This window comes from Vicia villosa, linkage group LG3, assembly GCF_029867415.1.
Source record: "Vicia villosa cultivar HV-30 ecotype Madison, WI linkage group LG3, Vvil1.0, whole genome shotgun sequence".
NCBI classification, from domain to species: Eukaryota; Viridiplantae; Streptophyta; class Magnoliopsida; order Fabales; family Fabaceae; genus Vicia; species Vicia villosa.
The window spans coordinates 212009157-212022004 of NC_081182.1; the positions used below are offsets into that span (position 1 = coordinate 212009157).

The 12848-nt window shown below is 35.9% G+C and overlaps 1 protein-coding gene across 1 annotated transcript in view; it reads left to right on the forward strand.

Annotated features, from left to right (window-relative positions):
* LOC131659868 (uncharacterized) overlaps positions 1 to 11722 on the forward strand; it is a 26751-nt gene extending 15029 nt beyond the window's left edge. The window contains exon 2 of the mRNA XM_058928994.1: positions 11660 to 11722. Within this exon, the coding sequence (XP_058784977.1) occupies positions 11660 to 11722 (63 nt within the window). The remainder of the gene's footprint in view (positions 1 to 11659) is intronic.
* Positions 11723 to 12848: the final 1126 nt, after the last annotated feature.

Consider the following 12848-nt stretch of genomic DNA (forward strand, 5'->3'; position numbering starts at 1 on the left):
AATGGACTATACCATGATGCAATAAAATGATCCATATGATATAGTTTTCTATTATGTTTATTAGGATTAAGTGATGAACTATGTTGTGTTAACATATGATGTATGCTCTTTGCGATGAATTGACGTAATTGTGTTGTAGTATAACTTGATGTATGTTTTGTTAAGATTGCATTAACCATCCAATCTTTGATTTTTATTTCCATTATATCACTTTAAATCATAATAAAATTATATAAAAATCAAATAAAAATGATATAATTCGTGGCACATGGTTTGGATGACTTGAATAGCTTGTGGGCCAAGATTAAGTCATAAAAAGTTAGGCCCATTTTAAAAAAAATTCAATTTGAACCTCTTTTATTACACATTTTGCCTCCAAAATTTCCCAACTTTGACAAGGCATATCTCCCTCAATTTTTAAGATATGAAGGAGTTCTAGGACTTTTTGGAAACCTCAAGATGTCCTCTATAAGCCACTTTGGAACATAGTTTTCATTTGGGGATTTTATCTTGATGATATGCCCTTTGACAAAAAATTGTCTTTGGTTTACTTTTGAAAAGGACCTATAATCTTTTGTACCATATCTCCCAAATGAGGCATTTATGGCCTTGGCTTGTGAGAGGCAAAGTTGTAGAGAATCCAATTTCCTTCCAAATAGGCTTTGAGTGCGGAATTTCTGATGTTCCATGTGAAAGTTATGGCCAGTCAAAGTTGAGTTGACTTTCTTCTATAAAAAACCCTAATTTGAACCTTTTGAATTTGTTCATTTCTGAGTTTTAATTGATGAATCGTGATCAACCCTTGATCAAATGATGGATATAATCTCCAATACTTGATGTTGACCAAAAGTCAGGAGCTTTGACTGTATTTTGACCATGGTTGACTTTTAGGTCAACTTAGTGGAATGTGGATTATCTGAGCCATTGAATGAGCAAACCTTGGGATTGGGCCTTGACTTTTGATATGGAGGTGCCTTGAAACATAATGAATCACGGGGAACTTCATTGGAGACCTTATTTTGTTAAGTTCCTCGGGAAGGTACCAAACCCTAATTTTAGGGGATCCTTGCTTAGGAGAATGCCTTGATGAAACTCTTGAGCTTTGAATCACTGTGAATGAAATGTGGAAGGCGAATTTTGGGGTATGACAGTTTGAACCCTAGAAAAATTATGGCGAAAACCTGTACCGAAGTTGAATGGCGTACCCTATCTTTCTGGCACGGAGAAAGATGGAATGTGGAATGCAACTGTGGTGACTGGAGTAATGATTTCAGATATCATTGTTGCTTGACTGTTGGGTGGGATTCTGCGAGGCCACTAAGGAGTCAACCAGAGTAGTGAGACTTTCCGACCTTTCTTGGAGGGTTGCCACTGTACCACGAAGCCTGATATTCTCTTGTTCAAAGATTTCCATTACTCTTCTTTTGTTTGCACAAGTATTGTATCTGCGATCCGATTGCGAGCACGGTCGAGAAACTTTGAGACGCGACATCTTGACAATCTAATGGAGGAAAATCCAAAAGATGAGACTCTAGATAACAGACTCAAAATGTGGAATGATGCATGCAAAAAGTTTATGATTTTTACAAATATTTTAAAGATCATTTTCTTGCAAACATTTGAACACAAACTATCATTTTATTAAAATGTTGGGAAAAGGTTACAACATTGGAGCCTAGCTCCTACAAAAGCAAATGATAAATAAAAGCTAAACAATCCAAAGCATCCTCGTTGGTTGAAGAACCGAATGTCTTATGCAACATGAGCTTCATGATTTCTTTCCCATAGTAAGCTTTTAACTCGGCCTTTTCGGTCCTTAGCTTGTCAACAACATTCTTCCAATTGTCAGGAGTTGGAGTGTCACTTGCTGAGCCTTCAAGCTTTTTCTTGCTTTATTTGATATAACTCCTGATTGAAGCGTCTTTTCGACGGATCTTCTCATCTTTACTCATGAGCCATCCATATTGACTATAAAGGGTTTCTTCGTGATCTTTCGCTCGTTTTTCAACTTTCTGTTTTCCATATCAGTCTTATGAAACTTGTCTTCCCAAACGTCTTTCTCTAACCTCATGTTGGCCAAAGTCTCTTGGTATTCTTCCATAGTGTCAATGGGAATGCTGGATGGTTTAGATACCACAGGGAACATGGGTTTTTCATAATCATAAGGCATTTGGAACTCCTTTACTCTTTTCTTTACCCAACAGGTGTAGGCATCCATGGCAATGCAATTACTTACCTCACCTCTTTCTTTCCTTCAGATGTCATACCAAGCTCTCACCATTCTTGCTTTCAACCCATGAGGATCCTTCCCCTCTTGATAGAAATAGCTTTCCACTATGAGACCAATGAGTTTAGTTGAATTTTCATAACCGACTTGTCGTTGGGCTAAGACTGAATTGTAGTTAATTCCTCCTTGTGTACCAATGAGGGGTACGTTGGTGAACTCTCCACAGTTGTCAATGGTTTTCGTACCACAGCGAGCCAGGGTATACCGATGAATATCATTATTAGTAAGGGACATAAGTCTTCGGGGCCAATGCAAACCTTCTCGGTTCTCCCTAAAGATAGGAGATTTCGGTAAGTGTGAAACAAATGATTTGAACAAAAGAGGTGCGCAACACACAATAATCCCATCTCTTTGGCAATTTCTGTGATGGATAGAGAAATACATGTCACCAAGCAAAGTCGGAACAGGATTTCCACTCAAAAATATTTTTATGGCGTTGATATCAACAAAGTCGTTGACAGTGGGGAATAGAACCAACCCATAGATGAGCAAAGCTAATATAGCTTCAAAAGCTATCATGGTACCAGTTTCGGCGAAACCAAAAGCTTTCTTCATTAGAAACTGCGAAGTCAAACCTGGGAGGTTTCCTTTAGTAGTCCAATTACTGTCTACATCAGATTTTTTCAAATGAATAATTGCTACAATGACCTGTGATTTAGGAATGGCTTCCAAAACATTGAAAAGGTATTTTGTAAGACATAGGATTACCCAAAAGATTGGCATATTCTAACAAGGTTGGTACCTACTGGTAGTCTGGAAAGGTGAAGCACCGATAAACGGGATTGTTAGTGCTTTTATTTGCTGATTGGCATCTTTGTTTGGTTAAAACATAATAGCAGTAAAACATAATACTAATGTGAATCTTGCTAGTTTATAAAGAACAAAATAGATACAAGCAAGTTGTTAGATGGAATGTCATGACATCAACTCATGACATCGCACATGCAGAACTGGAAGGAAGATTCAGTTTGTACTTAACAGATACAGAATATTCTATGAGAATATTATGTAATCCTATGTGGCGCATATTTAAAGGTCAAAAGAATAATTGAAGAATCAGATCAGAAGATTGAAGATTCATGAAGAATCAGATCAGAAGATTGAAGATTCAACAGTTTCTAATTTAGGAAACTCAGTATTAAAAGACCTTATTTGTAGCAGAATATTTTCTCCATATTTGTAACAGCCAGAGTGTTGCGATTTGTAAGCCCAAGTCCAACTGGGATCAGGTTATAAATAGAAACCTTTGTAACCTAATTTTAGAGAGCTAATAGCCAGTGCTAGGAAGATGAAGTCTCTAGGGTTAGCCGTGTAGGTGAACAACCAGGTGTATGGGATGGTCACTGATTTGTGCCTCAAAACCTGTAGGTGAGAGGTTTAGTGTAATCACTCAGAAGCTGTTAAGCAATGAGTGAAGGTTTGTTCTTGGAGGAAGCTTGTAAGAAACTTCAAGTTGATATTGTGTTTAGAGTGTTGGGAATTAGGCTGTCGATGCAGTGGCTGAGTTGTTGACTGCTAGACATCATTTCTATGATTGAGAGTGCAATGGAGATATTCCATATATAGGGAGAACCTAGGTAGAGATTGCATTGGGTAGGGTTTAAGTGTGAAGTTTAAAACGGGGGAGTTTAGCTTCAAATTTAGACTATTGATAGTGGATTTCCTTCCTGGCTTGGTTGCCCCCAGAGTAGGTTAGTTAGAACCGAACTGGGTGAACAATTCTATGTGTTGTTTATGTTTCTGCATTGTTTATTTGTTTGTTCAGTTTGGATGTCATAACATCGTGTATGACATCAGTGTTTGGTTTAATGATTGTGTTGTCACAGAACCTCTGCAAAGAAAAGTTATTTGTGTTAACCGAACTAATATGATCCCGACACTCATGGACTTCTGAATGAAAGAAGTAATCAAAATTTGGGGGATCTGTATGTACTGCCTCACCTAAGCTGATGAAAGAAAAGGTGTCGTGACATTGCGTATGACATTCCGAGTCTGTCCTACCAGAATTTTCAATTGGTATCAGAGCAGGCATTCTGTCTGTTTCTAAATGAGATCCATCAGGGATATTTTCTGGTTGCTGAAGGTAGAAGATTGTTTGAACAATTCTGTTCATATTGTATGGTCCCTAGAAGTGGAGGTTGGACCTATGCGTGGAAGACTAAACCAATCTGATCAAAACAGGTGAACTCTCTTAGCAAGAGAAAATGGTGTTGATGGATTCAAGGATATCCGAAGGTTTCATGCGGTAGTGAAGAATTTGTATTGATCTATTTAGCAAATAGCAAAGTACAGAAGAAGAATATCAAAAACTTTATGCGGGAGTGAAGTTAATGATAAGGTAATCTTTGGGCTTATCTGTTTCTTTTTGGTCAGAACATTGGTTAGTTCTTGTTCTGTTTGATTATTCAGCTTCAATCCTTGGCTGTCATGCTTACTACTATCACTTGAAGTAAGCATTGTGTGAATTCTGTTGATATATGACTATTTTTCTGCTGCATAGTCTCTGATAAACCCTAGGGTTATAAAGGTTCAACAGAATGTATGGCAGGTATTGACAGCTATAATTAAAGTGTCAAAGATACTTGAGTAATCTCTCAAGTCCACTCATAATGGCATGGTTTATTAGAGCTGATGAATGTCACCTGATCAATGATATTCATAATTATCTGCAAGTGTGTACCTTGAAATCTTAAATGTTGAAGTGTTCTTAGAAGGAGGAACAAATGTCCTATCTGATGTTGGGACATTAAGAACTAGTATGCAGCTATCAGCTGAAGAAAATATGTTCTGGTGCTAAACTAATGTAGTGTGAGAACATTGGTTTGGAACCTACTCCTGGTTTGGAAGAGGAGACATCTGGCTAAGTTAATCAGGACACGATTAACATGTGCTCAGTTCCACTAAGAAAAACTCATAAAGTTATTCCTTTCTAATCCTTTATGTTGTACTTTTGAAAAGCCTATATCTGTAAGTTTCCTCTGATCAATGAAACCAGATAAGTATTCATAACCATGGAGCAGTTATTGGAGCTGAATACTGTGTCTCAAGCACATTTAAATATGGTTAAGAATGTGTACTGCCCTAGTTATTATCTAGAAAGGGTAGTGTGATTTTCGAGGAAGTCAGATGGATCTGACTAATTTAGTGTTATGCTATGACAAAGTCTGTTCCAGAAACCTAGCTGAGGGAATCTCCTCTATAGGTACATATCATGGCATCCTTCATCTCAAAATCAGAATTAAAGTCTGAAGAAAAGGTTATTGAGATGCTGGCTATTTTATCCCTTGATGTGTCTGGATATTGCTGAATATTGGATTATTCTGTTACTAACCTGAGTATTGTCAATTTGACATTAAAGATGTTAACCAAGAACCATGAAGGATGATGTCACATCTGATGTTACAACATCTCAAGATCTTCAGTTATTTTATGTATTTGCCAAGAACAAAAAGTATAAATGTGAAGAGGTAATCAGACAGAATGACTTAGTGTGAGTAGCAAATTATAACTGAAAAGCTGGTAAGTACTTTGACGGGATACTTAGTACTTATTAGGTTTAGAACATGGATGTTGAGAAGAAGTTCTTACAACTATGAGTTCTCAATTATCTTCACACATCAAAGAAGAAGGCAAGAGTCTCTGATGGGGGATACTGATTCTGTTAAATATCTTGATGGGAACTGGATATTTACAAAGTCTGTATAAAACAACTCAGACATGTATATTGATGATCAATTTATGGTTATACAATCATAGTTTCTTTTATTCCAAGTTAAAGAATGTGGCAATATGGATCTTGTGTAGCAAGTAAACTAAGGTTTCTAAACTTGGAATCTGTGGCAAATTCCAAATGAAGGAACTTCAAGGACGAACATCAAAGATGTCCTAAAGTTGTATATATCAAGGGAGTAAAAGAGTATGAAGATCAACAAAGACAATGTTTTTCTACTTCTATTCATTTGAAAAGTCTTTCAAAGACTAATCTTGAAGAAAGAAGAACAAAGTCACACAAAATCCTCAGTACACAACTCAAATCATGCTTATTCTCAAAGACTAGCAAAGAATATTCTTTGCATTATCATCTGACGACAGGAATTGGTGGTGTGTATCACTTGTTCTGATCTAAGTGCATGATCCAACCTATGCACGAGTCCACCTGGTCGAGTTCGTCCTCAAATAACATTTCTTGATATTGACTTTGGTTAAAGTCCATGTAAGTTGTTTAAATTGCTCAGGATTATAGGGTCTTTTCATTTTGTTTGAGTCTTGTTTGAGTCCCTCGTGTTCTTCTTTCGAACATGAGAAATGTCTAGAGTCTAGGTTATGATTGTCTAATTGAGTTAATCATAGGGGTTAAGGGTAGTGTTCAGGAATTGTTAAGTATGAGGTCATTCTTTACACCTATTTGGTAAAGAATAAAGAGTCTTGTTTCGTGTGGTGAACACAAATTGTTTCTTGTGTTCCAAGTCCTCTTTAGAGAAGTGTTATCTCTATGGATAGTCAGAGTTTGTTTGAGTTCAGATGAACTTATGTCTTAAGTGGTATCAACATTACAAGGTACATATTTCCTGGTAGAATGACTAGGAATATATAGAAGTTTGAAAAAGCAACATTATTATCTAGAGTGGCAGTTCAGGCATAATTGGGATTAGAATAGGTAGGTTCTAATATGGATGTAAGTAATGTGCTTTGGCAATACATAATTACTTTCTTGATGAAGACTTCACTTAGTGAAGATGACTATGAAGACAAAAGTTCTATGATCGGATCAACACAGCTAAGGTTAAAGGAGAATCTCTTCTTTGAGCTTGTTAATCAATGTGTGAGATTGAAAAACACCATATCAAGAAGAATTTCGAATTTTCTTAAGTAGATCATGATCTGATTCAAACATGGTAAGGTTATTCTCAACAAAGGTCAAGGAGTGGCATTTATGTTTGTTGAGATTGTGGCAACCTCTCTGTGTGTGCTTCTAGTATCAAGAGGTCATCTGTTGATTGTTTCTGAAGGAGACAAGGTATTAGGAAAGGATCTGTTGAAAAAAAAAGAGACGAAACTTGTGGAGAATACTGGTAGTACAAATGTCAGACCTAATGTTATGACATTCTACTTCTGGTGTAAGTATTTACTGTAAGGAACAAATTTTCTATAGTGAGTGTTTTCAACAAGTTTGTTGAACAGAGGGTGCGGCTCTTGAAGATATGATGATGAGTCTTATATTTTCCATTCATCATTTCAAGCTTATTCTGTTGGGGAAGCTCAGACTATCTCAAATAGGGGGAGTAACTTCTTTTTTCAAGAGAAGTTTCTTGGTTAAAAATAGTTTTACATCATGAAGAGAATGTGATACCTTTGTTAGTTATTTGTGAATGGTTCAAGCTAACCATGTGCAACTGGTAACTACTATTCCTTCTCTACACTAAAGTGGTAGCTGTGTGTCTAACAGTATCAAGGTGTCCAAAACAACAGAAGTCTATGTCTATGACTAAGTGAGTAAGTAGGGAGTCTGTTAATTGGTCCAAATGATGCTCTGTCTTAAATCTTTTACGAAATCTTAGGCTTTTTTTTAAGGAAAAAAACTGACAATGTCTGACATGATGTCATGACAAATTTAAAGACATTGAGTCTTCAAAGTCAAACATGGAAATATGACTTGAAGTTTATCTACACATCAGTGGTCGGTGTAAAGTACAATCAATGACTATGCATGCACTAGTAATTCAAGATAACTCCTATGGGAAAAATAGTCAAAAACTGCTTTGGAAAGAGTAATTGCTTTTGGAAATGTTTCCTATTTAACCGTTTGACCATTGAACAAGACCAAAGACCATCGTTGTTTCATATAATCTCCAATGGCTATATAATACATATCCATGAATTGCAGAAATCAAACTCAATCAAAATGTCGTTCGTCTGTGTCCTTATGAGTAGAGTCTGGGTTTGGTATTATGATGGGTTTCTATACCAAAACCTCCTCAGAAAAAGAAAAACACGGGCTGGGGATGTTGATGGTCTCTACCATGGGTTATTCTGAAATAACAACAAAGATGTTCCTTTATATACAACCTTCAGTATAGGAATCATTTTTGTTGTGATTTGTGATCTGAGTAATGAACACAATTGTGATTTGTGTTCTGAGTTACTAGGACTGGTGGACAGTTTTCACACAAGTCCTCTCTCGAGGTCTATGCTAGGATTCAGTTTCTGGTACAAGACTAAGGTAGGGGCACCTTATGCCAGCATTGGTCCTCTAAGACATAAGGCTTCTCCCATCATCTTCCTCGTGAACATCAGTGTTGCATGAAGGTGTTCCACTGCATATTATGACATCGGTTCAGTCTTTGTCATATTGTGTCTAAAAAGTGGGAGAAGAATACCATCTTCTGATTGTGCTACTGTAAAAAGGATTTTTGTAGCAGATCGACGATGTTATGATGTGGTTCAAGTCCTGAAGAACAAAAGGTAAAACCCAATACTGAGAATGTAAAATTATGTTCTTCCTTGGTGTCTTGAAAGTTGAAGTAGTTATGTTTTGCTGCACTTTTAATGAATGTATATGTTTTAGCCAAAATATGCCAAAGGGGGAGATTGTTAGTACTTTTACTGGCTGATTGGCATATATGTTTGGCTAAAATACAATAGCAGTAAAACATAATACTATTGTGAATCTTTCAAGTTTAAAAAGAACAAAACAGGTATAAGCAAGATGTTAGATGGAATGTCATGACATCAACTCATGACATCGCGCCTGCTGAACTGGAAGGGAGATTCAGTTTGTACTTAACAGATACAGGATATTCGCAGAATATTTTGTAATCCCATGTGGCGCATATTTAAAGATCAAAAGAATAATTGAAGAATCATATCAGAAGATTGAAGATTCAGGAAGAATTAGATCAGAAGATTGAAGATTCAGCAGTTTCTAATTTAGGAGTTAAATTAGGAAACTCATGATTAAAAGACCTTATTTGTAGCACAATATTTTTGCATTTTTGTAACAGCAAGGAGTGATGCGATTTGTAAACCTAAATCCAATTGGGATCGGGTTATAAATAGGAAACTTTGTAACCTAGTTTGATATAGAAAACCTTGTTTTAAACGATGAAGTCATTAGGGTTTCTATAGGTAGACCACCCAGGTTGTGGGATGGCTGTCATGTCCTTCTCGAAACCTGTAGGTTAGAGAAGTGATTGTCCTCACTCGAAACTTGTAGGTAAGAGTTGAGTATTGTAAACTTGATTGAAGCTGTAAAGCAAGATCAAGTATGTGTTCATTGTTAGTTGTGTAAATAGTTGTTGTAGGGTTGTGACAGTTAGGTATTGTTGAATTTTATATTCAAGGCAAATATTTTTATATCGTATCCACAGAGATTGAGTGATATTATCGCCGTTCTATAGTTACTATTATTTTAAGTTCGAAAGGTAACAAAGTTGTTTTGTTATGAATCGCTATTTGTTCTAATCAAGACAATTATAAGACAATAAACTAAAACTTGTTTCAATAATAAAAGAATGACAAGATTGGTTTTGGTTTCACTATTCCTATCTTCTATGTGATTTTAACAACTAATGTATAACTTCAATAGCAATGACAATGTTCTAGTATCCTCTCAACAATGTTTATGTCTAAACAAAGTTGTGAAAGTTAATATATTAATCTTTAGATGATCTCTCACTCTAACTATCAATATACTAATCTTGATTGTTTGATACAAATAGAAAAGTGGCAAATAAATCTATCTCTAGCATTTATTCACTACTTGATAAAATGTTGTAGTTCAATCATAAATCAAATCTAAATATAAAAGATAAAACAACAACATTCATCTATTTCAATACCAATGAAGTTCATTCAAATGTGCTAGTGAAAAAAACATAGTTAACAAGGATAGCTACTACCTCCAATCTTGTCAAAGTGGGATTTAGCTACTCATCACCATGGTTGACAGCAAGAAGAATGAAGAAGAAGCTAAGAACATCAATCTCTCACAAAGTTGTTCTTTTCTCTCCCAAAACCCTAGCCTAAATGTTTGGTTCACAATGAATAGAATATTCAATTTTCCCTTTTTTATCTCCCTAAATAACCCCTAATTCGTACTAACTTTTACTCTTCAAAATATAAGCCTATCTCTCCTGACAAGTGGCAACAAAGTAAAAGATAAAAATCTGCAGCGCAGTGTTTGCGGGGAAAACAATGTTTGCGGGGAAAACAGTGAATCTTTTGCCACATCAGTTGCAATTCAAAACTGGACTTGTTCAACATCTATTAGTTGGCAGCGCAAAGGATGTTTGCGGGGCAAACTGGCCTCATCAACACTTCTTTTGCTATTCCAAGTCTTCAAGTAATTCCTCTTTGCTTCCATGATCTTCAAACCTTTTAAAAACGCTACAAAACTAACAAACATGTGAAATAACAATTCAAATGAACTAAAATGAACAAAATTTCAAAATTATTAAATTGTATGAATAAAAGTGTGATTATTGAGTAAAAAGTGGTTAAAGGGACCAAAAATAATATATGAAAATTAGTACTATTTGGTCCCTAACAGGTATCACTAGGGAGTGAGCAAAGGTTCTCTTGTCTTGGATGGAGTTCTGAGATAAAGGTTGCATTGGGCAGTGACTAGGTAAACCAGAGGTTGTTTATCTGTAAAACGGAGGTTGTTTACATAAAATAGTACTATTGATAGTGAAATCTTCTTCATGGCTTGGTAGCCCCCATTGTAGGTCGTTAGAAGGAACTGGATTAACAATTAACTATGTTATTTATCTTCTGCCTTGTTTTTTAGTTATGAATGTTATGACTTTGTTTATAACATCAGGTTCAGAAGTGTTAGCTTTTCCTAAACAGAACCATGTAAAGATTATAATCTGGTTATGTATACTGAATGTGTGTGATCTCAGGACTCATTGACTCTTATTTAGGAGTAATTAAAGAATGGGAGATCCTTCTATTCTGCTTATGCTACATCAATAAAATATCAAATGTCTTGACATCATGACTGACATATGAGTCTGTCATACTGGAATTTTCAATTGGTATCAGAGCAGGCATCCTGTCTGTTTCTGGATGAGATCCATAAGGGATAAATTATGGTTGTGGTAAAACTAGAAGAGTGTTTGAACAAAGAATGTTCATATTGTATGGTCTCTTGAAGTGAAGGATGGACCTATATGATTAGACCTGCATGACCTAAGAGCTGTGTTGCTTGAATAAGGAGTGCTAAATCCAAAGACTTCATGCGGGAGTGAAGAACTTGAATTTCACAACTAATTCGACCAGTATCTATGGACAAAGGAGAACAGTTTCAAACCTTCATGCGGGAGTGAAGATATTGATAAGGTAATCTCTGTATTTTTGTGAGTTTGTCAGGTCAGGATTTTGGTTAGGTCTAGTCAGTTGCTTGGAGCAGAAGCAAACATTGTTCAAGGTTGAGTAGCAATCAATCTGTAGTTGTCATGCTTACTACTAACACTTAAAGTAAGCATTGTGTGAATTATTTTGAGGTATGACTATTTTCCGATGCATAGTCTCTCAGAAACCCTAGGGTTATGTATAGTCAACAGAATGTATGGCAGGTATTGTCAACTATAATTAAAGTGTCAAAGATACTAGAGTATCCTCTCAAGTCCACTCATAATGACATGGTTTATTAGAGCTGATGAGTGTCAACTGATTTATGATATTCATAATTATCTGCAAATGTGTACCTTGAAATCTTCAAGGTTGAAGTGTTCCTAGAAGGAGGGACAAATGTTCTACTAGACGTTAGGACATTAAGAACTGGTATGCAGCTACCAAAAGAAGAACAGATGTACTGGTACTAGACTAATGCAGTGTGAAAACATTGGTTTGGAACCTACTCCTGGTCTGGAAAAGGAGACATCTGGCTAAGTTAATCAGGACACGATTAACATGTGCTCAGTACCACTAAGAAAACTCATGAAGGTATTCCTTTCTAATCCTTTGTGTTGTACTTATGAAGAGCCTATATCTGTGAGTTTCCTCTGATCAACGAAACCAGATAAGTATTCATAACCATAGAGCAGTTGTTGGAGCTGAATACTGTGTTTCAATCATAGTGAAATATGATTAAGAATGTGTACTGCCCTAGTTGTTATCCAGAATGATTACCTGTGTTATTTATCTTCTGCATTGTTTGTTCAGTTATGAATGTTATGACTTTATTTATAACATCAAGTTCAGAAGTGTTAGCTGTTCCTAAACAGAACCATGTAAAGATTATAATCTAGGTATGTATACTGAACATGTGTGATCTCAGGACTCATTGACTCTTATTTAGGAGTAATTAATTAATGAGAGTCCTTTTATTCTGCTTATGCTAAATCAATAACATATCAGATGTCTTGACATCGGGATTGACATCCGAGTTTGTCATACAAGAATTTTCACTTATGTTTATAAGAACAATAATCATAGGTATTTTTCTTTAGCCTACAGTTGAATCATGGAAGCCTTACAGATATAGTTAAGGCTTTATCTACTAGATGTTCCTTTAGTGTTCACTATCCGAGGTATTTTTCTCGCCATTCACCTTTAG